The sequence below is a fragment of the Danio aesculapii genome, chromosome 25 (genome assembly GCF_903798145.1).
Source record: "Danio aesculapii chromosome 25, fDanAes4.1, whole genome shotgun sequence".
Taxonomy (NCBI): Eukaryota; Metazoa; Chordata; class Actinopteri; order Cypriniformes; family Danionidae; genus Danio; species Danio aesculapii.
The window spans coordinates 31,199,988-31,224,898 of NC_079459.1; the positions used below are offsets into that span (position 1 = coordinate 31,199,988).

Sequence of the window (24,911 nt, forward strand, 5' to 3'; positions counted from 1 at the left end):
ACACCTCAAATTAAGAGAACATCTTCATCGGTTTGACAGCACTAGGCATGGGCTGGTGTAAGATTCAGACAGTATGATAACCTTGGATAAAAATATGACGGTTTCATGGTATCACGGTATTGTGCTCACTGCTCTAAAATATGTTCTATTTCAGTGTCTGGGTAAAAAACAAACACTTTTTCCCCCTTTAAAACAATATTTTCTATTTTTTAAAAAAGATTTATGATATTTTGGAGCAGTAAACACATCAGGCTAAATAATTCAACTGAATCATAGACTTCTGCTGTCTTCATTTGTTTCAAAAACATAGATTTATTTACAATTTAAAACGGCATCTTTGGATATTTTTTCTGCTGAAGATACTGCTGTGCTCCAAAAAAAAAAAAAAAAGTAAATAAAAAAATCTTACACATACCTTAGGAACGATATTACCAAAAATTTTGGCGGTTTTAAAACCTTGATGTTTCCAAACAGCGGTATACCTTGAAAACGCTTATCGTCCCATGCCTAGACAGCACACACGCTCAGAACGCAAACACTAATTAATGAGTAATGAGGGAATGAGTTTTCATTGCATTACATAACGTAATATTTTAGTGATGTCAAAACAGACAATGGTCCTCACAGATATGTTTATTCAGGGTCATAACTCTACATCTGAGGAATCACTAACCTTCACCTCTTAAATGGTAAAGCATATCAAACATTGCTGGACAAAACGTGTAAGTGTAATGAACAGTGTTTGAACACAGAGCTTATTATTCGCAATCTTCGAAAAGCCTATAGGAAAATCCTATGGGGATTTTTTTGATGAAACCAGTTTTATGCTAGCAGTTGATTAGCCTAGAAGATGACGTCATAGTTCCCCCACTCTATTACGTTGCTCCGGGTATGTTTGGCTGCACGTTTCAGATGACAATTCCACTAGAGGGCGCAGTGTATATTTTTTTGCAAATCTGAAATACGTTACTTATAGTAGGTTTAGTTGCATGTTTCAGATACAGTAGAAGGCAGGGCTTGTCCTACAGATCATCTAGTGAACCACTGAGCTTAACACGATCAATATTGTTTTCAGAAGCAAACATAGAGAAAAGTGCACTGCGAATACGACCACATAGTTTTACCATGTTACCTAGCTTCTCTCTTGGTGAACTGTTCTTCACCAGGCTTGCGAGCAAACTAGCCATGCCCGAAAAATTCTCCATCTGAAGATAGACAGGTGACGCAAACATGTTCGACTACAAATCGCAGCGTTGATTTGTGGTATTTATTTGTTGTTGTGCAAAGAACTCCATAAATATAATCCTTTACTCATCAGTAATATGTCCCTGTAAATATTATTAGGGTGAAAAGGAGCAAAAGCTATTGCAGTTAAACTGCCCCCTAGTGTTCACTTTACCTAAAAACTGCAGTCAAACGTATGTTCACATATTTCGTATTTAAACAAAATGCATCAAGCACCTCATATTTTTTCAGGGGCGGAGTGTATATTTTGTGCAAATCTGAAATATGTTACTTAGATTCAGATACACATCCTTCTTGTATAGTAGAAGGCGGGGCTTGTCCTACAGATCACCCAGCGAACCACTGATCTAAACCCGATCAATAGGATCTTCAGAAGCAAACATAGAGAAAAGTGCACTGCGAATAAGACCACATAGTTTTACCATGTTACCTAGTTTGTCTCTTGATGAACAGCTTCACCAGGCATGCGAGCAAACTGGCCATGCCTGAAAAGTTCTCCATATGGAGAAAAACAGGTGATGCAAACATATTCAACTACAAATCGAAGAGTTTTGATTTGCTGTTGCGAAAAGAACTGCATAAAATAAGCTTTATTTGTCAATAATATATCCCTGTAAATATCATTAGCATTAAAAGGAACAAAAGCTGTTGCAGTCACACTGCCCCCTGGTGTTCACTCTACCTAAAAACGGCAGTCAAATGTATGTTTAAATGTGTTTTTGAGGCACATATTTCTTATTTAAACAAAATGCATCAAGCACCTCATTTTTTCAGGGGCGTAGTGTATATTTCTTTGCAAAATCTGAAATACGTTAGTTAGATTCTGTTGCATGTTTCAGGTACACTTCCTTCTTGTATAGTAGAAGGCAGGGCTTGTCCTACAGATCACCTAGCGAACCACTGATCTAAACCCGATCAATAGTATCTTCAGAAGCAAGCACAGAGAAAAGTGCACTGCGAATAAGACCACATAGTTTTACCATGTTACCTAGTTTGTCTCTTGATGAACAGCTTCACCAGGCTTGCGATCAAACTGGCCATGCCTGAAAAGTTCTCCATATGGAGATAGAAAGGTGACGCAAACATATTCAACTACAAATCGAAGAGTTTTGATGTGCTGTTGTGAAAAGTACTGCATAAAAATAAGCTTTATTTGTCAATAATATATCCCTGCAAATATCATTAGCATGAAAAGGAACAAAGCTGTTGCAGTCACACTGCCCCCTAGTGTTCACTCTACCTAAAAACGGCAGTCAAATGTATGTTTAAATGTTTTTGAGGCACATATTTCGTATTTAAACAAAATGCATCAAGCACCTCATATTTTTTCAGGGGCGGAGTGTATATTTCTTTGCAAAATCTGAAATACGTTAGTTTGATTCTGTTGCATGTTTCAGAGACACGTCCTTCTAGTAGAGAAGGTCCTGCAGATCTTGTCCTACAGATCACCTAGCGAACCGCTGAGCTAAACCCGATCAATAGTGTTTTCAGAAGCAAGCACAGAGAAAAGTGCACTGCGAATACGACCACATGGTTTTACCATGTTACCTAGCTTCTCTCTTGATGAATAGCTTCACCAGGCATGCGAGCAATCTGGCCATGCCTGAAAAGTTCTCCATATGGAGATAGACAGGTGATGCAAACATATTCAACTACAAATCGAAGAGTTTTGATTTGCTGTTGCGAAATGAACTGCATAAAAATAAGCTTTATTTGTCAATAATATATCCCTGTAAATATCATTAGCATGAAAAGGAACAAAAGCTGTTGCAGTCACACTGCCCCCTAGTGTTCACTCTACCTAAAAACGGCAGTCAAATGTATGTTTAAATGTGTTTTTGAGGCACATATTTCTTATTTAAACAAAATGCATCAAGCACCTCATTTTTTCAGGGGCGTAGTGTATATTTCTTTGCAAAATCTGAAATATGTTAGTTAGATTCTGTTGCATGTTTCAGGTACACGTCCTTCTTGTATAGTAGAAGGCAGGGCTTTTCTACAGATCACCTAGCGAACCACTGAGCTAAACACGATCAATAGTATCTTCAGAAGCAAACACAGAGAAAAGTGCACTGCGAATATGACCACATAGTTTTACCATGTTACCTAGTTTCACTCTTGATGAACAGCTTCACCAGGCTTGCGATCAAACTGGCCATGCCTGAAAAGTTCTCCATATGGAGAAAAACAGGTGACGCAAACATATTCGACTACAAATCGAAGAGTTTTGATGTGCTGTTGCGAAAAGTACTGCATAAAAATAAGCTTTATTTGTCAATAATATATCCCTGTAAATATCATTAGCATGAAAAGGAACAAAGCTGTTGCAGTCACACTGCCCCCTAGTGTTCACTCTACCTAAAAACGGCAGTCAAATGTATGTTTAAATGTGTTTTTGAGGCACATATTTCTTATTTAAACAAAACGCATCAAGCACCTCATATTTTTTTGAGGTTCTGTTTTGGCCAACGAGCTTTCCATTAGTGAAATACCCCCTCTCCCCACTGTTGTAAATACCCAGAGTCAGATCTCTCGTCAGGACTAATTAATTTGCTAAAAGCTTCAGTATGTAAATCAAAGCACTGGTGTTCATGCGCTGCAGGTCAGGAGAGAAAGCCATTACAGGTTTGCATTCCCTCTGCATGCAGCAGCTCACACTGTGATCCTTCCTGCGACGCTGCATTGATAATCCCAAGCGACATGCAGTGCATTGAGTTTGTGGCGTATGAGATAAGAATCGCGGTATTTGACTGTAGCCTGTCTGCTGAATCACCAAGCTCGCGTTCATCCTCTTACGTCGCTCCGATCACGACCCACTGCTCGTGCATGTGCGCGCGCGTGTGTGTTTGTATGCGAGATAACCAAAGATGACTGAGTGCATCCAAAACACGCTCATGCATGGTAGGAAACACCACCCACACCTTCTCTCACACTGATATCTGACAGCGTTTATTTGGTGTGAGGCTCTACGGACCCTTCCAGCTTAATGAAAGCCGCCGAGGGAATCTTTATGGTTGTGTTGGGTGGGAGACTCTGGCAGCAAATCCATTCGCTGGAGTTTATTGCTCTCTTTGTTGCTGTGGAAACGCCAGAGAGCAGGACCTGGGTGTGTTTGCGAGATATCATAGTGGTTTAATTCCGGCGGCGGCGTGACAGTCAGTCACCGGGGGAATGTTTTTAATTAATGAATTGTGTTATCTCTCCGCTTTATAACGCTATTTGGAGGGAGCATGCGCACTCTGATTGGCTTGTTTGGAAAATGCTGAGATATGATTGGACATGGCATTATGATTGGCCTGTTTTTTCTGATCTATGATGACATCAGTGGAAATCCGGTGTTGCATCACTGCCTTTCAGGAGTTCATTTGAATATTAAAGTAGCGTGTGAGGTCAAAGCCAATCTGAAATCTTGATAAATTTAAATATATATATTTTAATGACCAGATTTTTTTATTATAATTTTTTTATAATGTTCATTTTAGGTCAGGCAGAAAATAATATCTCTGTATAAATAATATAGATACATAAACACATACACAAACACCATAAAAACCCACACACTAATTCACCGAACAAGAAAGTGTCAAGAAAACAGTTCATTTGAATATTATAGCAGCACGCGAGCTCATAGCCAGTCTGGATAAATTTGAGTAAATATTTAATGATCAGATTCTATTAGGTTCATCTTAGATCAGCCAGGAAATAACAAATCTGTATAAATGATATAGATACATACACACACACAAACACCATAAAACCCACACACAAGTTCAATTGACCGCACATGAAAGTGTCCGTTCAATATTATAGCAGCATTTTCATTTGTTCGTTGGAATATTATAGCAGCACGTGAAATCAGAGCCAATCTGGATAAATTTAAATATATTTAATGATCAGATTTTATTAGTTTCATCTTAGGTCAGCCAGAAAATAAGAATAACTCTGAATAAATAATATAGATGCATATACATATACACAAACACCATAGAAACCCACAGAGTAGTTCAGTTCACAAGCAAGAAAGTGTCACAATACAATACAAAACACAATTAAACACTATAAACATATTAAGATAAAATATCATACACAAATTGATGTGTACGTAAAATAATATTAAATAATAAATAAGTATATTAATTAATGACCAGATTTCCTGACCAGTTGATTAATTGATGACCAGTATTTATTTAATTAAAGATACTATAATTAGAAACTTTTTGAAATATTATTTCAGTTTAAATAACTGTTTTCAATTTATGGGCTCTATCATACACGCGGCGCAATAAGGAGCAAGACGTGTTTGCCCTGACGTGTTGCTATTTTCAGACCAACGCAACCTTAATTTTCCCGTTTTCCACCACATTGTTGAAATAGCAAATACATTTGCGGCACTTTGTGGACTCATGGGTGTTTCGGTTTAGAAAGGAGGAGTGTTGCGCCTCGCTTACACATTGCTTAATACACACAGGATGTAGAGCAATACGCAAATATCTGTACTAATGAAAAAGAGTTAAAGGATTCAAATATTATAAAAATTATTACTTTCTATATAAATATAAAAACCCCCGCCTTCATCCCGGGGGGCTTTTTTAGTTTATTCATGACAACTTGCTTTTGTATAATGTTATAATTATTAGTATTATTATTTATTATATTCATATTTATATTTGTTTTATTAAAAACAAGCTTAGATTTGTCCACCTGTCAGGTTTTGGACTTATGGGGCATAGCATATGTGTTTAGATATAAGTCAGTTTTTGACCACACTTCGTTATTATTGTTAATTTATTCGAAAATTAGAACTGAATTTAGAAATAGTTTTGAAAAAAATCTTTGTGCTTAACAACCTAAATAAATTATGTAGGCTAAAGGATGTCTATGCGTACAACACCGTTTCCTCATCCTTTCCTTTCCTTATCGTCCTTATACGTTTCCTTATCGAAAGAGAGAAAGAGAAAGTAAAAATAAAGGCCAACTGGAGGAGGCTTATTCTTTATCCTCTCGCTGCAGATGGTCTGTTTAACTGTTTTCTCGCTAGTGAAGAGTTCAGTTTTTCCACTTACAAAGTCCGCCATGTATATACGGATGAGCCATGGCGCGGCACAACTGACACTTAAAGGGAATGGGAGATGAGACTCTGATTGATTTATTCTCAAAACACACTCATAACACACTCATTAAGAGAATAAGCTCAACCCTGTTAGACCATGCGCCACAGCGCAGAGTGTATTTTTCCGTCCTTAAAATAGCATGAGTGGATTCGGACACGGCCTTAATGCTTTTGCGCCATGTGCTTTAGACTTTGCCATGCGCTTTAGACTAAAATAGAGCCCTAAATGTTTTAAGATGCTATTTATTGCAGATTTTATAAGCAAAAGTTTTGCTCTCTTCAGTGTCACATGATGTTTCAGAAATCATTAAGATGATAATTTAATAATATGATGTTTGCCACTCAATTTTTTATTAATGTCAATATTGAAAATATTGTTCTACTTATATTACATTGATTATTTGAAATTTTAAATCTTTTCCTTGTAATATTAATATTTTGCAACATTTCAAGCATTACACTGTCACTTTTGATCTGTTAAATCTGTTAAAATGGTTGTTATTATTAATAAGTAAAACCTACAATATAAATCTCAACACATAATTTGAATTGTGTAATCAAATTAATAAGATTTTGACAAAAAAGAAAGAAAATCGATATCATCACTGCCACAAAATCAAGCAACTTTTAAAACAAACACATTAATTTCTTTTAGAATCTGAGCATAGTTTGATATACAGCGGGGAAAATAAGTATTGAACAGGTCACCATTTTTCTCACACAACCAAGAAATCCATATTTGCAAAGAAAATAAATATAATTAGTTTATAAATGAAGTTATGTGTAATAAAATGAAATTACACAGGGAAAAAGTATTGAACACATGAAGAAAGGGAGGTGTACAAAGGCAGTGAAAGCCCAGACAGCAGCTGAAATCTCTCAGTAGTTATTCAGCAACTCTCTGCCCTTCATCAGTGTAAATGAATATCAGCTGCTTCAGTCCAACATCTATAGTACCAGGATGATAAAGATGAAACCATTGCAGCAAGGCAATGATCCAAAACACAGCCAAGGAAACTCTCAAATGCTTTCAGAGAAAGAAAATCAAGCTGTAGAATGGCCCAGCCAATCACCTGACTTAAATCCAATAGAAAATACAAATTAAAGATCAAAGATTAAAGATTTTGTTTTATTTTTATGTTCGTATTGTTTGGGTTTTTACCAAAATCTGGTTTAATTCCATGTCAACAGCTCCTTTAGAAATATTCTTCCCAGGAAAAAACATGACGAGTTCAATACTTATTTTCAGCGCTGTAAGTGCACTCAAAACAAATAAAAATTGGTGGGTTAAAAAGTGTTGTTTACATTAAATCTGAAAAGTGAACACAACATATTTGACCCAACAATCAATGGGTTACAACAACCCAGCATTTTCCCAAGTGTGATAGACTACTGCAGATCCTATTCATTCGCTCGGTTTGTGTGAATGTGTGTGTACTGTATGTGTGAACAGATGTCAGTGTGTTAGTGTGATTAATGGGAGAGAGACTCATCTCTCCATCTTTCACTCCACTGATCTTTACACACTCAAGGTGAGCTTTATTTAAATTGATTTTATCCTCACAGCAAGAAGGCGACAGTGGTTCGAGGCCCAGCTGTGCCAGTTGGCATTTCTGTGTGGAGTTTGCATGTTCTCCCCGTGTTGGCATGGGTTTCCTCGGGGTGCTCTGGTTTCCCCTATAGTCTAAAGACATGCCCTATAGGTGAATTGAATAAACTAAATTGCCCGTAGTTTATGAGTGTGTGTGTGTAAATGAGAGTCTATGGGTGTTTCCCAGCACTGGGTTACAGCTGGAAGGTCATCCGCTGCCTAAAACATATGCTGAAATAGTTGGCGGTTCATTCCGCTGTGGTAAAAATTTAGTTTTATTACTCTAATAATAGCTAAAGAGGTTATTCTCCAATATTGGAAAGCTAAACATTGATTAAACATTGATTAAACATTGATTAAACATTGATTAAACATTCTTTCTTTCTTTCTTTCTTTCTTTCTTTCTTGCTTTCTTGCTTGCTTTCTTGCTTTCTTTCTTTGTTTCCTTTCTTTCTTTCTTTCCTTCTTTCTTGCTTGCTTTCTTGCTTTCTTGCTTTCTTTCTTTCTTTCTTTCTTTCTTTCCTTCTTTCTTTCTTTCTTTCTTGCTTGCTTGCTTGCTTGCTTGCTTTCTTGCTTTCTTTCTTTCTTTCTTTCTTTCTTTCCTTTCTTTCCTTCTTTCTTTCTTTCTTTCTTTCTTTCTTTCTTTCTTTCTTTCTTTCTTTCTTTCTTTCTTTCTTTCTTTCTTTCTTTCTTTCTTTCTTTCCTTTCCTTTCCTTTCCTTCTTTCTTTCTTTCTTTCTTTCTTTCTTTCCTTTCCTTCTTTCTTTCTTTCCTTCTTTCTTTCTTTCTTTCTTTCTTTCTTTCTTTCTTTCTTTCTTTCTTTCTTTCTTTCCTTTCCTTTCCTTCTTTCTTTCTTTCTTTCTTTCCTTTCCTTCTTTCTTTCTTTCTTCTTTCTTTCTTTCTTTCTTTCTTTCTTTCTTTCTTTCTTCTTTCTTTCTTTCTTTCTTTCTTTCCTTCTTTCTTTCTTTCTTTCCTTCTTTCTTTCTTTCTTTCCTTCTTTCTTTCTTTCTTTCCTTCTTTCTTTCTTTCTTTCTTTCTTTCTTGCTTGCTTGCTTGCTTTCTTGCTTCTTTCTTTCTTTCTTTCTTTCTTTCTTTCTTTCTTTCTTTCTTTCTTTCTTTCCTTTCTTTCTTTCTTTCTTTCTTTCTTTCTTTCTTTCTTTCTTTCTTTCTTTCTTTCCTTTCCTTTCCTTCTTTCTTTCTTTCTTTCCTTTCCTTCTTTCTTTCTTTCCTTCTTTCTTTCTTTCTTTCTTTCTTTCTTTCTTTCTTTCTTTCTTTCTTTCTTTCTTTCTTTCCTTTCTTTCTTTCTTTCTTTCTTTCTTTCTTTCTTTCTTTCCTTTCCTTTCCTTCTTTCTTTCTTTCCTTTCCTTCTTTCTTTCTTTCTTTCTTTCTTTCTTTCTTTCCTTCTTTCTTTCTTTCTTTCTTTCCTTCTTTCTTTCTTTCCTTTCTTTCTTTCTTTCTTTCTTTCTTTCTTTCTTTCTTTCTTTCCTTTCCTTTCCTTCTTTCTTTCTTTCTTCCTTTCTTTCTTTCTTTCTTTCTTTCTTTCTTTCTTTCTTTCTTTCTTTCTTTCTTTCTTTCTTTCTTTCTTTCTTTCTTTCCTTCTTTCTTGCTTTCTTTCCTTTCTTTCTTTCTTTCCTTTCTTTCTTTCTTTCTTTCTTTCTTTCTTTCTTCATATGCTGAAATAGTTGGCGGTTCATTCCGCTGTGGTGACCCCTGATCAATAAGGGACTAAGCCGAAGATATATGAATGAATAGTGTGTCCGAATTTAAGTCTTCTTCGTAGCAGAAGCAAATAGAAGGGCTTTGTCTATCCACGTGTCGCTTATGAAACTGGAAATCATGCAGCGGATGGCATTTATGGGTGTGTTTTTGTCAGATGTGTGCGAATGCTTTTGATGGAGGTCTTAATTATATTTTCTCTGGTTCGTTTTTCTGAGCTGCTGAAGGTCCGCAGGGCTGAGATGTGTTTCTCTCAATGATCTTACAATGGACACCTTCCTGAGATTGTTAAAAGAGCAAGAACAAGAACAGCTGGTGAAACTTCTGTCTTTTGTGCTTGATTTCTTCAGACACGATGACCTGAAGGAGATGCTGGACAGTAATAAAGACTCCCTGAAGCTGGAGGCCATGAAGCGCATCGTAGCGGTGAGTAAAAGTTTATTGTGCTGCAAATAGATTTTTTAAAGGGCACCTATGGTAAAAAATCTACTTTTCAAGCTGTTTGGACAGCCATATGTGCATGTATGGTGTATAGACCGTCATATTGGGGTGAATGTAAACACACCCAGTGCTTTTTTTTCCAATTTAACAACATAAAAACGGTGGACCGATTGGAGCGGTTTTTAAACCGACTTTTACGTAGGAGTGCGATCCCCCCGCCCACCAATATTGATTGACAGGCGCGTCATCATATCCTCAGTTTGTTGATTCACGTCCGCCATTTTCAGCGTGAGTCGAAGCAGTATCACTAAAGGAACACGCTAGCTCTATTTTTAGATGCAAGGCTCATTGGGCTCAACAAAGAGCAATATTCTCCACATTATCGCTCTAATCGGAATTATTGGTTGTATCTTTAGGTAGGTTTGCAAACATGTGTACTTCTCATTGAGTCTACCTTATACTTCAGCCGTTTGCATTTCTCGCGATCCCAGAAGCTCCCTGTAATCTTAACTAGCATGCGTTTTAGAATTCTAAACATCGGTTTCTATCAGGGTACACTCAAGTCGACGGCTGGGCGCCGCGGACCGCTGCAGAAACCTATGTTTAGAATTCAATAATGCGTGGCGCGACGATTCGGGACACTTCATGTTTCTGCCGCGCCACAGAGAGTGTCTGGTGTGCCGTGTCGCGGCTTCGAGCGGCGCATCCGGTGCCTCAGTCAAAGTTAATTCAGTGTGCGTGGTTATTAGTTTCTGTGTACAAGCTCGGCACTTGAAACTAGCACACAGATGGCTGTAAAACTGTACAAAGACGCAAATGATTTTGTACTCTCTGCTTGGTCTGTGTCAGAGTCGTACATGTACGACTGAATGCTGTACCTCTCACTCCTACTCCTTCTCGCAGTCTGCCTGTCAGACTCTGTTGCAAACGCAGAGCGGGTGAGCTCATGGCCCCACCCCCTTGTTACGTTGGCGGGAAGCCGAAACTAATTTACATGTGAAGCAACACACCCCTAAATCAGCGAACTGTGGACACGCCCCCAACATGACACTTTTTAACACATTATAATAAAAAAATCTGAATTGTGTTTTAAACTGAACCTAAACTGGCACACTCAGAAGAACCATAATATTAATATTAAATCTTAAAAAAGAGGTAAACTATGGGCCCTTTAAATGTTTTCCAGTAGGATTTCGAATGTTATACGATGTTTGTTAGTACCTAAAATATACGAAAAATTGCTGAATCAAGATTAATTTATCTAACATTATTCTTATATATTCAGTTGAAGTTATTCACACTCCTGTGAATTCTTTTCTTCTTTTTCCCAAACGATGTTTAACAAGGCAAGGAATTTTTCACAGTATTTCCTATAATATTTTTTCTCCTGGAGAAAGTCTTGTTTTATTTCAGATAAAATAAAAGCAGTTTTTAATTTAAAAAAAACAAACATTTTATTGTTAGCCCCCTTAAGCAATATTTTCTCGATTGTCTACAGAAGAAACCATCATTACACAATGTTTATATTTGTTTACCTTAGGGTTCTATAAGGAGGTTGCAACTAATACAAGATGCAGCAGTCAGAGTTTTAATGAAATTGAAGAAACGAGAACATATTACACCAGCATTAATAGAATTACACTGGTTACCAGTGCACCGAAGGATACATTTTAAGATTCTTTTATTAGTTTATAACAGTGTTTCCCAACCCTGTTCCTGAAGGCACACCAACAGTACACATTTTCAATGTCTCCCTAATCAAACACGCCTGAATCACCTAATTAGAACATAAGAAGAGACTCCAAAACCTGAAGTTAATTAATCAGGTAAGGGAGACGTCCAAAATATGTACTGTTGGTGTGCCTCCAGGAACAGGGTTGGGAAACACTGGTTTATAAGGCACTCCATAACCTGACACCTTCTTACATTTCTGACTGCTTATTGAGAGACAATCCAAGCCGTTTGCTCCGCTCTTCCAGCGCTGGACTTCACTCTGTAAATCTAATATGATCTGGCGGCACCTCTTTTAGTCACTATGCTCCAAAATTTTGAAATTGTCTCCCAAATGAAGTGAAAGTATCCCCCAGCATTCATGTTTTTAATAAGTGTGTTAAGACGCACCTGTTTAAAACTGCATATGAATATAACAGTATGTGAAGTGTATGCATTATATGTATATATGTACAGTAGGTGTATGTATGAAGGCATGTACAGTGTGTGCATGTAAGGACTATTGTGTGTGTGATTGTGTAGATATATGTACATGTATGCTTTTATCTGAGTATATATTTGTTGTTTACTTTGCTTTATTTGTCTATACACTTTTTTTTTTTTGTTTGTTTATTTTGCTATGCTTGTTTGTCTGTTGTTTGTGAAGCGCTTTGAGTTGCATGTATGTAGGAAAAGTGCTATCCAAATGAAATCCATCATTATTTTTATTATTAATGACTTGAATAATTAACCTGGTTAAGCCTTTAAATGTCAGTTTAAGCTGAATACCAGTGTCTTGATAAATATCTGTCATCATGGCAAAGATTAAAGAAATCAGGTATTAAAAATGAGTTATTAAAGCTGTTATGTTTATAAATGTACTGGAAAAAAATCATCAGTTAAACAGAAATTAGGGAAAACAGTTAAAATACATGTACTAAGATATTTGTATAGAAAAAAACGAATTTTGTTATAGTGGATTCTGTTTACATCTATTTAGTGAAGTATTTAAATGTATAATGTTTTATTTAGGATGGTTCTGCACTCCTGTACAGACATTTAAGTTGGGAGTAACAGAAATGTGTTTTTATTGTTCCTGAGACAGAAATACTTGTCTCTCCTTTATTCAGTTATTTATCTAGTATATTTTAGGAAATGGAAGTTGCACCACATCATGTAAAATTGAGTTATATTACTCTAATAATAGCTAAAGAGGTTATTCTCCAATATTGGAAAGCTAAACATTGATTAAACATTGATTAAACATTGATTATTGCCTGAACTATTAGTTATGGGAAGTATGAAAGGATTAGATCTTATGCGAAATTGTGGTGACCCTTTATTATTATTTTCTTTCCTTCTTTCTTTCTTTCTTTCTTTCTTCTTTCTTTCTTTCTTTCTTTCTTTCTTTCTTTCTTTCTTTCTTTCTTTCTTTCTTTCTTTCTTTCTTTCTTTCTTTCTTCCTTCCTTTCTTTCTTTATTTCTTTATTTCTTTCTTTCTTTCCTTTCTTTCTTTCTTTCTTTCTTCCTTCCTTCTTCGTTTCTTTCTTTCTTTCTTTCTTTCTTTCTTTTCTTTCTTTCTTTCTTTCTTTCTTTCTTTCTTTCTTTCTTTCTTTCTTCCTTCCTTTCTTTCTGTATTTCTTTATTTCTTTCTTTCTTTCCTTTCTTTCTTTCTTTCTTTCTTCCTTCCTTCCTTCGTTTCTTTCTTTCTTTCTTTCTTCCTTTCTTTCTTTCCTTTCTTTCTTTCTTTCTTTCCTTTCTTTCTTTCTTTCTTTCTTTCTTCCTTCCTTCCTTCCTTCCTTCCTTCTTTCTTTCTTTCTTTCTTTCTTTCTTTTCTTTCTTTCTTTCTTTCTTTCTTTCTTTCTTTCTTTCTTTCTTTCTTTTCTTTCTTTCCTTTCTTTCTTTCTTTCTTTCTTTCTTTCTTCCTTCCTTCCTTCCTTCTTTCTTTCTTTCTTTCTTTCTTTCTTTCTTTCTTTCTTTCTTTCTTTCTTTCTTTCTTTCTTTCTTTCTTTCCTTTCCTTTCTTTCTTTCTTTCTTTCTTTCTTTCTTTCTTTTCTTTCTTTCTTTCTTTCTTTCTTTCTTTCTTTCTCTTGTTGAGAAACTGATTAGATATTCTTTTGAAGGAAGGAATTAATTAATTTATTTATTTATTTATTTATTTGTTTATTTATTTATTTATTTATTTATTTATCTATTTATTTATTTATTTATTTTTTTTTTACCAAAGTAAACTCTTTACTAATAAATATGTGAATTATGAAACTGGCCCTATTTATTTTGAGTGATAGAATGTCATTATATGGTGTCTTAATCTTAATTGTGTTTCAATGAATTAAAATAATAATAATAATAATAATAATAATAATAATAATAATAATAATAATAATAATAAAATATTAAATAAATAATAAATAATATTAATAAATAATAAAAAAATAAATAAAAATGAAACATTTTATTTCCAATAAATATGTGAATTACAAAACTGGCCCTGTTTATTTTGTGAATAGAATGTATGGTGTCTTAATTATTATATGGTGTCTTAATCTAAATTGTGTTTCAATAAAATAACATGTAAAAATAAAATTAAATTAAATTAAACAAATACATGGTATTGCCAAATCGATTTTATTCTCTAGTTTTAAACATGAACTCACTTTATTTTTGTAAAGAGAAAAAATAATATTCAGAGACACTTCTTTTCACATTTTCAGTTTTTCATTAGGATTACATTAGTCCTGTTTTGAATCTGCCACTATGCTGACACACAGGCATTTGTAGCCCCGCCCTCTTTTGAAAAGAGCATAATCTTATTTGAATTTAAAGCAACAGTTACCACAACGGCCCTTTTTGGATCAAAGCCTAAAAGGGTCAGTTTTAAAGAGTTATAAAACATTATCTGTGGGGTATTTTGAGCTGAAACTTCACATACACACTATAGGGACATCAGAGACTTATTTTACATCTAGTAATAAAGAACTTAATAGGACCCCTTTAAACTCAATTTTCACCAACAACAACATCCCAGCGCACCCATCAGATCGGACGTCAAACCGCACACAAACACACACAAATCTACATCCATTCTTTACCATTTCAGGAAAAACACATCAGGCCTCATGTCAGTAATTATATGACTGTGTAAACAGACAGAAAGCTGCAACTGAGGGCAGTAAATACCGCAGTCGCTGTGTGTTTTCTGAAGTCTCTGGGCTTATTTGTAAATGTTGCATCAGGTCTGTTTCTACAAGCCATTTCCAACAAGCTCTTTAGAAAAGAGGACTGAAATACGAAAAAGCGTTTATTATTGATGAGCGGTTTTAGTGTCGCTGTATTGTGAAGGATCAGATCAGAGCTGAAATATTTATCAGTCAGGGCCACAAACAGTCACCTGATACTGTTTCCGTTCACACACAGCACGGGCAGATCGTTCCTGCAGGAGGACAGGAAAACTATGCTTTTTTAAATGACTTATCATTTATTTCTGCCACACGTTTCTGCCACAGGAGGAGCTAACAGTTGTGAGGTATAGAGTCAGAAAGAAAGTCACAATTCAAACGAATTTCTTGTTTCTTAAAAACAAAAAGGGAACTACAGGTCAGACTATTTTGTCACTAATTCAGCCAAAAAGAGTCAGAGTTATACACTGAACTTGTGCGTTTACAACTAAGAGGAAAAAAAGTTTTTGTGAAGTTTGTCTGAGTTTAAAATCTTGCGATTCTCCTTTTTTATCTCACAAATGACTTTTCACTCGCAATGTGATTTATTTATTTATTTATTTATTTATTTATTTATTTATTTATTTATTTATTATTAATATTTATTATTAATATTTATTTATTATTAATATTTATATATTTATTTATTTATATTTATTTATTTATTTATTATTAATATTTATTTATTATTATTTATTTATTTATTTATTTATTTATTTATATATTTATTTATTTATTTATTTTTTTATTTATATTTATTTATTTTTTATTTATTATTAATATTTATTTATTATTATTATTTATTTATTTATTTATGTATATTTATTTATTTATTTATTATTAATATTTATTTATTATTATTATTATTTTATTTATTTATTTATTATTATTAGTTTATTTTTATTTATTTATTATTTTTATATTTATATTTTTATTTTTATTCATTCATTCGTTTTCCTTCGGCTCAGTTCCTTTATTCATCAGGGGTCGCCACAGCGGAATGAACCGCCAACTATTCCGGGATAGGTTTTACGCAGCGGATGCCCTTCCATCTGCAACCCAGTACTGGGAAACACCCATACACTCTCACATTCACACACATACACTACGTACAATTTAGTTTAGTCAATTCAAAAGTAGGATTTTGTGAATTGTTTGTTTATCAATTCCAAGTTTAATATCTTGCGATTCTCTGATTTTATCACGCAAATTACTTTTTACTCACAGTGTTATTTATTTATCTATTTATTTTATTTATTTATTTGTTTGTTTTTTATTGTTTGTTTGTCTGTTCTGAATTTAATTCTCATAATTGTCAGATTTGTAACATTGTCTTGTATTTCTCATATATATTTTTTACGGAAATTCATCATTTACTAACCCTTCACTTGTTCCAAAGCTTTCTTGAGTTTCTTTCATCTATTAAAAACAAAAGAAGATATTTTGAAGAATGCTAAAATCCTGTAACCATTGACTTCCATATGTATATGTTTTTCCTACTATAGATGTCTTAGCGTAAGCCTTTCTAACATTCTTCAAAACATCTTCTTTTGTTTTTAAGAGAAAAAAAGAAATAGAGTAATAGTGAGTAAATTTTCATTTTTGGGTGAACTGGCCCTTTAAATGAGAATTCATCAGAAAATGAATTTATTACAGTAAGTGTACATTTTATGTGTCCAAAGGTCGCCGTATAAATGTATCAATGCATACAGTTGATGTCAGAAAGATTAGCCCTCCTGTGATTTTATTTTATTTTATTTTTTTATTATTTTCTAAATTATGTTTAAAAAAGCAAGGAATTTTTTTCAGTATTTCCTATAATATTTTTTCTTCTGGAGAAAGTCTTAATTGTTTTATTCCGGCTATAAAAGCATTTTTTAAGCCATTTTAAGGTCAATATTATTAGCCCCCTTAAGCTATTTTTTTTATTGTCCACAGAACAAACCATCATTATACAATGACTTGCCTAACTACCCTAACTTGCCTAATTAACCTAGTTAAGCCTTTAAATGTCACTTTAAGATGAATAATAGTATCTTATATCTAGTCGAATATTATTTACTGTCATCATGGCAAAGATAAAATAAATCAGTTATTAGAAATGATTATTAAAGCTATTATGTTTAGAAATGTGTTGAAAAAAATCCGTCAAACAGAAATTGGGGAAAAAAGATACAGGGAGGGCTAATTTTGCAGGAGGGCTAATAATTCTGACTTCAATATATTTTTTTCATAATTGGACAAATTATTGCAGTCTCAGTCCCCATAAGTTCTTTAAAGGAACAGTTCACCCAAAACTGAAAATTCTGTCATCATTTTCACACCCTTCACTTGTTCTTAAACCTTAAAAACAATAGAAGATATTTTGAAGAATGCTAAAAACCTGTTACCATTGACTTCCATAGTATTTTTTGCCTAATATAAATGTCTTAACATTAGGGTTTCTAACATTCTTCAAAATATCACCCACCTGTGGGTTATTAAATAGTGAGTACATTTTCATTTTCGAGTGAACTGTCTCTTTAAATGAGAGTAACTTCAAAGCGATGGTTCATCAGATAATAGAATTATTATGGAATGTGCACATTTTAACTGTCCAAAGGACACTGTATAAGTGTATCAAAGCATTCAGCACCTCAGCATCTGTCTTTTGGTTGTTTTTCCACAGATGATCGCACGTGGTAAAAACGCCTCGGATCTTTTCCCTGCGGTGGTGAAGAACGTGGCCTGTAAGAACATCGAGGTAAGATAAAAAACACACAAGAAAACACCTCACAGCTCCTGGACGTCAGATATTCTGGCTCATATTAAACTTTAATCCTGTGTTAATAAGCAACAGTGACGAGGATGAGTTCATGAGTCACAAAAAGCTGGAGTGATGAGTCACACACACACACACACACACACACACACACACACACGCAAATACATGCTAAACTGTGTGTCATCTGTGTGCTTGTGTCACAGGTGAAGAAGCTGGTGTATGTGTATCTGGTGCGCTACGCTGAAGAGCAGCAGGATCTCGCTCTGCTGTCCATTTCTACCTTCCAGAGAGGATTGAAGGTCTTGAATAACACAAAATACACACACAATGCATTATTCATCTAAACGCACAACACATCTCTCACTATATCAAGAATATACATTCAAGTTTTCTTTTTTGTTGTCATTCAACACATCATAGCTGTATGGTAACATCTATTAATGCGTTTACTAACATGAACTAATCATCAACAGCACTTGTGCAGCATTTATTAATCATAATTGAACATTTACTAATGCATTATTAACATCCAAGTCCATGCTTGTTAACATTAGTTAATGCACCGTGAGTTAACATTAACTAACAATGAACAACTGTATTTACATTAACTAACGTTAACTAACATGAACAAATACTGTAGTAAATGGATTATTCATTGTTTGTTCATGTTAGTAAATGCATTAATTAACATTAACTAATGAACCTTATTGTAAAGTGTGACCATATATATATATATATATGTATATATAATGTTTTAAATTAAAAAGAAAAGTAAAAAATAAGAAAAATCTTAATGGATTATAATTGTTGTTATTATTAAATTATATGTTTTTTTAATATTGTAGTAGTACTTAAAATAAATATATAAATATTTAAATAAATATAATAAATGATAATAATATTTAAAAAATTATAATTAAAATGTAAATAAATTAAATATGTTAGTTTGAAGTGTTTTAAAATAGATTTTTCATTGGCTAAAGATTAATTATTAAAAACAGAATTATTTGTATTGTAGTTTCTAATAATCTAATAAATGTATTTTCCCACTTTAATTCAGTTGTATTTACAGAAATATTTTAAATCATTTAAAAATATTCACATATGCACACCCGGATAACTTTTTTTTATATGATTTAAAATATTTGTTGTTGTTTGTTTTAATTTAGTTATGTAAAAATATTTAATATAAAAGTAGTAAAATGTATATATATTGTCATATGATTAATTAATTCCTTAAATAAAAATAAATAATAAGTATTATAATAATACTTAATATATAATAAATATTTTATACATTTTATATATAGTAAAAAAAAAAAAAAATATATATATATATATATATATATATATATATATATATATATATATATATATATATATATATATATATATATATATATAGTTTGAAGTGTTTTAAAATAAATTTATTGCAATATTACTTTTCCTTGGCTAAAATTTAAGAATAATTTGTAATGCCCTTTTATTTAATTACATTATTTTCTGCTTTAATTCTGTTGTATTTACAGAAATATTTGAAATTATTTTAATTAATGATAATCCAGTTTTGCAATTTACGTACTTTTGACTGCAATAGGATACAGGATACATCATTAAGTGGTACTTTTCCCTTGTTTGCTTTTGGATTTTATCATTAGCATCTAGCTAGATTCATCATCATTATTATTTTTGTCTATTATGTTATAAGCTGCAGTAGTTTGTGCTTAATTTTTCTACTCAAAACTGTCATAGAAAATCCTTACAAACCTGTCCCATGTGCTGCAAGAGGTGTTGATAAATATTAAATCCAAAAGTCAGATAAAGTTTTCCAAATCTGAAAAGAATAATACACCATATCCCCACATACACTCATTTGGTCAAACTGCCTATTCAAAATGAACTGAAACAACACAATTCTTGAGGTTCTTTTGGGGGTAACCTTGTTGTTTTATGTTCCATTTACTTAAATTAGTAAAAAACGATTGAGCTAACTTAATTCCTTCTTGTTGTTCCGACACAATTCGGTAATTAAAGCTAGCTTTTTCCAGTTGAGGCAACTATCCAAATTAAAGTCTTTTTTGTCCTTTAACGACTTTAAAAGGGTAATACATATTTTTATCTCGACTCGACTAGATTATTGTAATGTCCTCTATGTGGGTATTAGCCATACCTCCATTACTCTTCTGCAGAGGGTGCACAATGCTGCAGCACGTTTGCTGACGGGGACACGCAAACAGGACCACATTACACCTATACTGGCTTCTCTTCATTGGCTTCCTACAGTTTAGGATACATTTTAAAATTTTAGTTTTGGTGTTTAAATGCCTAAATGGATTAGCACCAAGATACTTGTCCTCATTAATCCAATTGTACACTCCATCAAGGGCACTTAGATGTACTGATCAGCTACTTTTGGCTGTTCCACGCCCAAGGTTAAAAACCATGGGGGACCGTGCCTTTGCAGTGGTGGCCCCCAAACTTTGGAATAATTTGCCTCCCTACGTTGGGCAGGCTGCAACCCTTTCTGTTTTTAAATCAAGTCTTAAAACCCATTTTTACTCTTTGGCTTTTAATACCATATGAGAGTCATGTGTCTGTTGAATTTGTCCTTTGTTTTAAATGGTGTATGTGTGTACAGCACTTTGGTAAGCACTTGTTGTTTTTAAAAAGCGCTTTATAAATAAACTTTGACTTGACTTGACTTGACTTGACAAATCGATTGTGTGGAACCAACATTTCTTTACAGTGTAGTACTGAGATTACACCAATAGTAAACTAATAGTCGAATGCTCATTACACACTCTTCATGTGTGGCGTTATGGTCACTTAAATGCCCTCTAGTGTTCAGATGTGTGAGTCCCATTATTGGAGCATCAGTGAATGAATGAACGTGCTGTTGTCAGGATCCCAAACCAGCTGATCCGAGCGAGCGCCCTGCGTGTGCTGTCCAGCATCAGAGTGACCATCATCGTCCCCATCATGATGCTGGCCATCAAAGAAGCTGCGTCGGACATGTCTCCATACGTCCGCAAGACCGCAGCGCACGCCATCCCGAAACTACACAGGTACACACACACACCAAAGATATCACATTAGCTCATTCTAATGTTCTTTATTAGCAGGGTTTATTAAAAAATGAGGTACAGTTGAAGCCACAATTTAAAGGAACGTTCACCCAAAACTGACATTCACTAACTCTTTACTTGTTCCAAACCTTAATGAGTTTAAATTAATCTGTTAAAAACAAAAGAAGATATTTTGAAGAATGCTAAAAACCTGTAACCATTGACTTCCATGGTATTTGTTTTTCCTACAATAGATGTCTTAGCCTAAGTGTTTCTAGCGTTCTTCAAAACATCTTCTGGATTAGTGGCTAAATGCTTCAGCTTGTAGTTTATCTAGTAGCTTTGTGGCTTTGTTTGCACAATGTCAGAGCTGATGGTCTTTTGTCTCTGTGTTTTCTTCAGTCTGGACCCAGAGCAGAAAGATCAGCTGATTGAAGTGATCGAGAAGCTGCTGGCTGATAAAACCACAGTGAGTGAGCCGGTCATTTCAGCTCATCACTGAAGTATAGTCTTCATTCCTCAAGTCTCTGTCTGTCTGTCTGTGTTTGTGTTTAGCTGGTAGCAGGCAGTGTGGTGATGGCGTTTGAAGAAGTGTGTCCCGACCGCATTGACCTGATCCACAAGAACTACCGTAAGCTGTGTAACCTGCTGATCGACGTGGAGGAGTGGGGTCAGGTGGTCATCATCAACATGCTGACGCGCTATGCCAGAACACAGTTCCTCAACCCCAACATCAACGTGAGGGTCATTAGTACACATCTTACTCTTAAAGTCCCTGTGAAATCAAAATAATGTTTTTTAGATGCTAGTATCAGTTTGTTAGTCTTAAAGTGGCCGTGAAGTAGAAGTTAAGATTGTCTTTTTTTTCCATATCATGATGTACAACCAACTGAAACAGTCATGAAATGAGAAAAAGGCTGATGCATGATTTCAGAGGAAGACTGAAGAATGGACGAAAGCAGGGCAGCAACGGGACGCGCCCTGATAGCCCCAACATAAATGACGGATAGCCCCAACATAAATGACTGATAGCCCCACCCTTAAGAACTGATAGCTCCACGCTAAAGCACTGATAGACCAACCCTAAAGGACTGATAGCCCCACTCTTAAGGACTGATAGCCCCACACTTAAGGACTGATAGCCCCACATTTAAGGACTGATAGCCCCTCCCTAAAGGACTGATAGCCCCACCCTAAAGCACTGAAAGACCAACCCTAAAGGACTGATAGCCTCGCCCTAAATTACTGATATCCTCACTCTAAAAGTCTGATAGCTCAGCCCTAAAGTACTAATATCCTCGCCCTAAAACATTGATATCCACTGCCCTAAAAGACTGATTGCCCCGCCCTAAAGTACTGATATCCCCACCCTAAAACACGGATATCCACTGCCCTAAAAGACTGATTGCCCTGCCCTAAAGTACTGATATCCCCACCCTAAAACACGGATATCCACTGCCCTAAAAGACTGATTGCCCCGCCCTAAAGTACTGATATTTCCACCCTAAAACACTTATATCCTCGCCCTAAAAAACTGATAGCCCCGCCCTAAAGCACTAATATCCCTGCTCTAAAAGACTGATAGCCCCGCTCTAAATTACTGATTTCCATGCCCTAAAATACTGATAGCCCCGCCCTAAAGAACTGATATCCCCGCCCTAAAAGACTGATAGCCCCGCCCTAAATTACTGATATCCTCGCCCTAAAAGTCTGATAGTCCCGCCCTAAAATACTGATATCTCCACCCTAAAGGACTGATAGCCCTGCCCTAAAGTACTGATATGCCCGCCCTAAAAGTCTGATAATTCTGCCCTAAAGTACTGATATCCCCGCCCTATAAAGCAGGTCGCTCTGCGCCACGCAGCGTCATACATTTTAGAATTCTAAACATAGGTTTCTATCAGGGTACACACACCAGCGCCGCAAGTCGGTGGCTGTCCGCGGCACCTAGCCACGACTCGAATGTCCGCGTCTGGTGTGTGATACTTTTAGCTGTCATGTGCACGCTGTGTCGCGGCGCCGAGCGGCGCTTCCAGTGTGCGACCTGCTTAAGACTGATAGCCTGCCCTAAAGCACTGTTAGCCCCGCCCTAAAGCACTGATAGCCCCACCCTGAAGGACCGAAATACCAGCTCTAAAGGACTGATGTTCCTGCCCTAAAGCACTGATAGACCCACCCTAAAGTACCGAAAGACCCGCTCTAAAGGACTGATATCCCTGCCCTAAAGCACTGATAGCTCCGCCCTAGAGTACTGATATTCCCGCCCCAAAGTACTGATATCCCCGTCGTAAAGGACTGATAGCCCCGCCCTAAAAGACTGATAGCAAGTCCTAAAGTACTGATTATCCCACCCTAAAGGACTGATAACTCCAGCCTAAAGTACCTATATCCCCGTCCTAAAGGTTTGATAGCCCCACCCTAACAGATTTATTTGCATGGAGAAATTAGCATTGAGATTTATACATTAAAACTGGCAGTTTGTCACTTCTGCCTAAATGGATCAATGATTTTATTGACATCACCTCTCATCACGTTTCTCATCAAATCTTCTGACCATTGAAATGCTCTCTAGTATTTCACATGCCCCGCTCTCTTCAAGATGCTATTGCTAAATGCTATCAAGCTCAAACACTCTCACTGGCAGAGCTGTGATTAACCTGAAATGCTATTGGCTGTTTTTTTTAAAGGGGAGGAGCTTCTCAATGTCTCACCCTGTCTTCAATTATCAGATCAAATTATGTCACACATCAAACTAAAATGCACATTTTAAAGCGCTTCACAAGATGTGTGTCTGTGCACAGGAGTCTCTGTTGGAGGAGGGCAGCGAGAAGGCTTTCTACGCCTCTGATGATGAGGAAGATGAAGATAAGAAAGCCGAGGTGGCGGCTCTGGCCAAGAGGAAGCCGTATGTGATGGACCCCGATCACAGACTCCTGCTGAGAAACACCAAGCCTCTACTGCAAAGCCGCAACGCTGCCGTAAGTCACACTTTACTATAGGTGAATTATTGATTATTCTTTTTTTTTATATACCCAAAATACTTTATTATTTACAAACTGATCATTAATTTTACTTTATTTTTTATTAGTCCTCGGTTATTTTGATACATCAGCATACAAATACAGTCTCGGTCATACAGTGGAGGTAAAAAATAGTAAAGGGGGAAATATACAAACAGGTTAACATGGTAATACAGTCAAGCTAGGAGCAAAAAATATATACCATAGAATAGAAAATCTGGAGAAATGATTGATGTAATGCCAAAAAGGTGTCCATAGCTGCCAGAAGTCATCTGACTCTTGATGTATATCATAGGTGAGTTTCTCAAGTGGAAATAACGCACACACTTGAGACAACCGAATTATTGATTAATCTAATTAAACATCCTTATTGCTGTTATTATTATCTTAATATGATAGTGTTATTTAAAATTACCCAGTGTTGGGTTGCAGCTGGAAGGGCATCCGCTGCATGAAACATATGCTGGATAGGTTGGCGGATCATTGCCCATGATTAATAAAGGGACTAAGCTGAAAAGAAAATGAATGAATGAATGCTTCACTACATAATGATTATTATTTAGAAACAATTACTTATGCTATTTTAATGCTATAATGGCAAAATTTTACGTTTAATTTAATGATTTAAGAACAAACTTTTATTTTAATCTGTCAGACATTTTAATTGAGCATCAGTCCGGTCGGTCTCTTCAGTCATCTAACCAGAGACTGTTATGCATCCCTAAGTCGAGGCTGAAATGCAGAGGTGACCGTGCTTTCGCAGTAGCTGGTCCTAGACTGTGGAATGCTCTGCCCCTCTGTATCAGATCTGTTTCATCACTGTCTGTTTTTAAATCTAGGTTAAAAACTTATCTCTTTGATTTGGCGTTTTATCAGTGAGAATTGTCTGTTTTAGCAATAATTTTATAATTTTATATATACGTTTGTTTTTTATCTGTTTTGATTTGTACTGTGCAGCACATTGGTCAACCTCTGGTTGTATTAAATAGTGCTATAGAAATAAAATTGACATTGACATAAATTATATTGTTA

The 24,911-nt window shown here is 35.1% G+C and overlaps 1 protein-coding gene across 1 annotated transcript in view; it reads left to right on the forward strand.

Moving 5' to 3' along the window:
• Nucleotides 1–24,911, forward strand: part of LOC130219316 (AP-3 complex subunit beta-2) — an 83,208-nt gene that overhangs the window by 12,606 nt on the left and 45,691 nt on the right. The window contains exons 2-8 of the mRNA XM_056451687.1: nt 10,012–10,087; nt 17,699–17,773; nt 17,877–17,881; nt 20,698–20,859; nt 21,262–21,328; nt 21,415–21,597; nt 23,661–23,837. Of these exons, the coding sequence (XP_056307662.1) occupies nt 10,012–10,087; nt 17,699–17,773; nt 17,877–17,881; nt 20,698–20,859; nt 21,262–21,328; nt 21,415–21,597; nt 23,661–23,837 (745 nt within the window). The remainder of the gene's footprint in view (nt 1–10,011; nt 10,088–17,698; nt 17,774–17,876; nt 17,882–20,697; nt 20,860–21,261; nt 21,329–21,414; nt 21,598–23,660; nt 23,838–24,911) is intronic.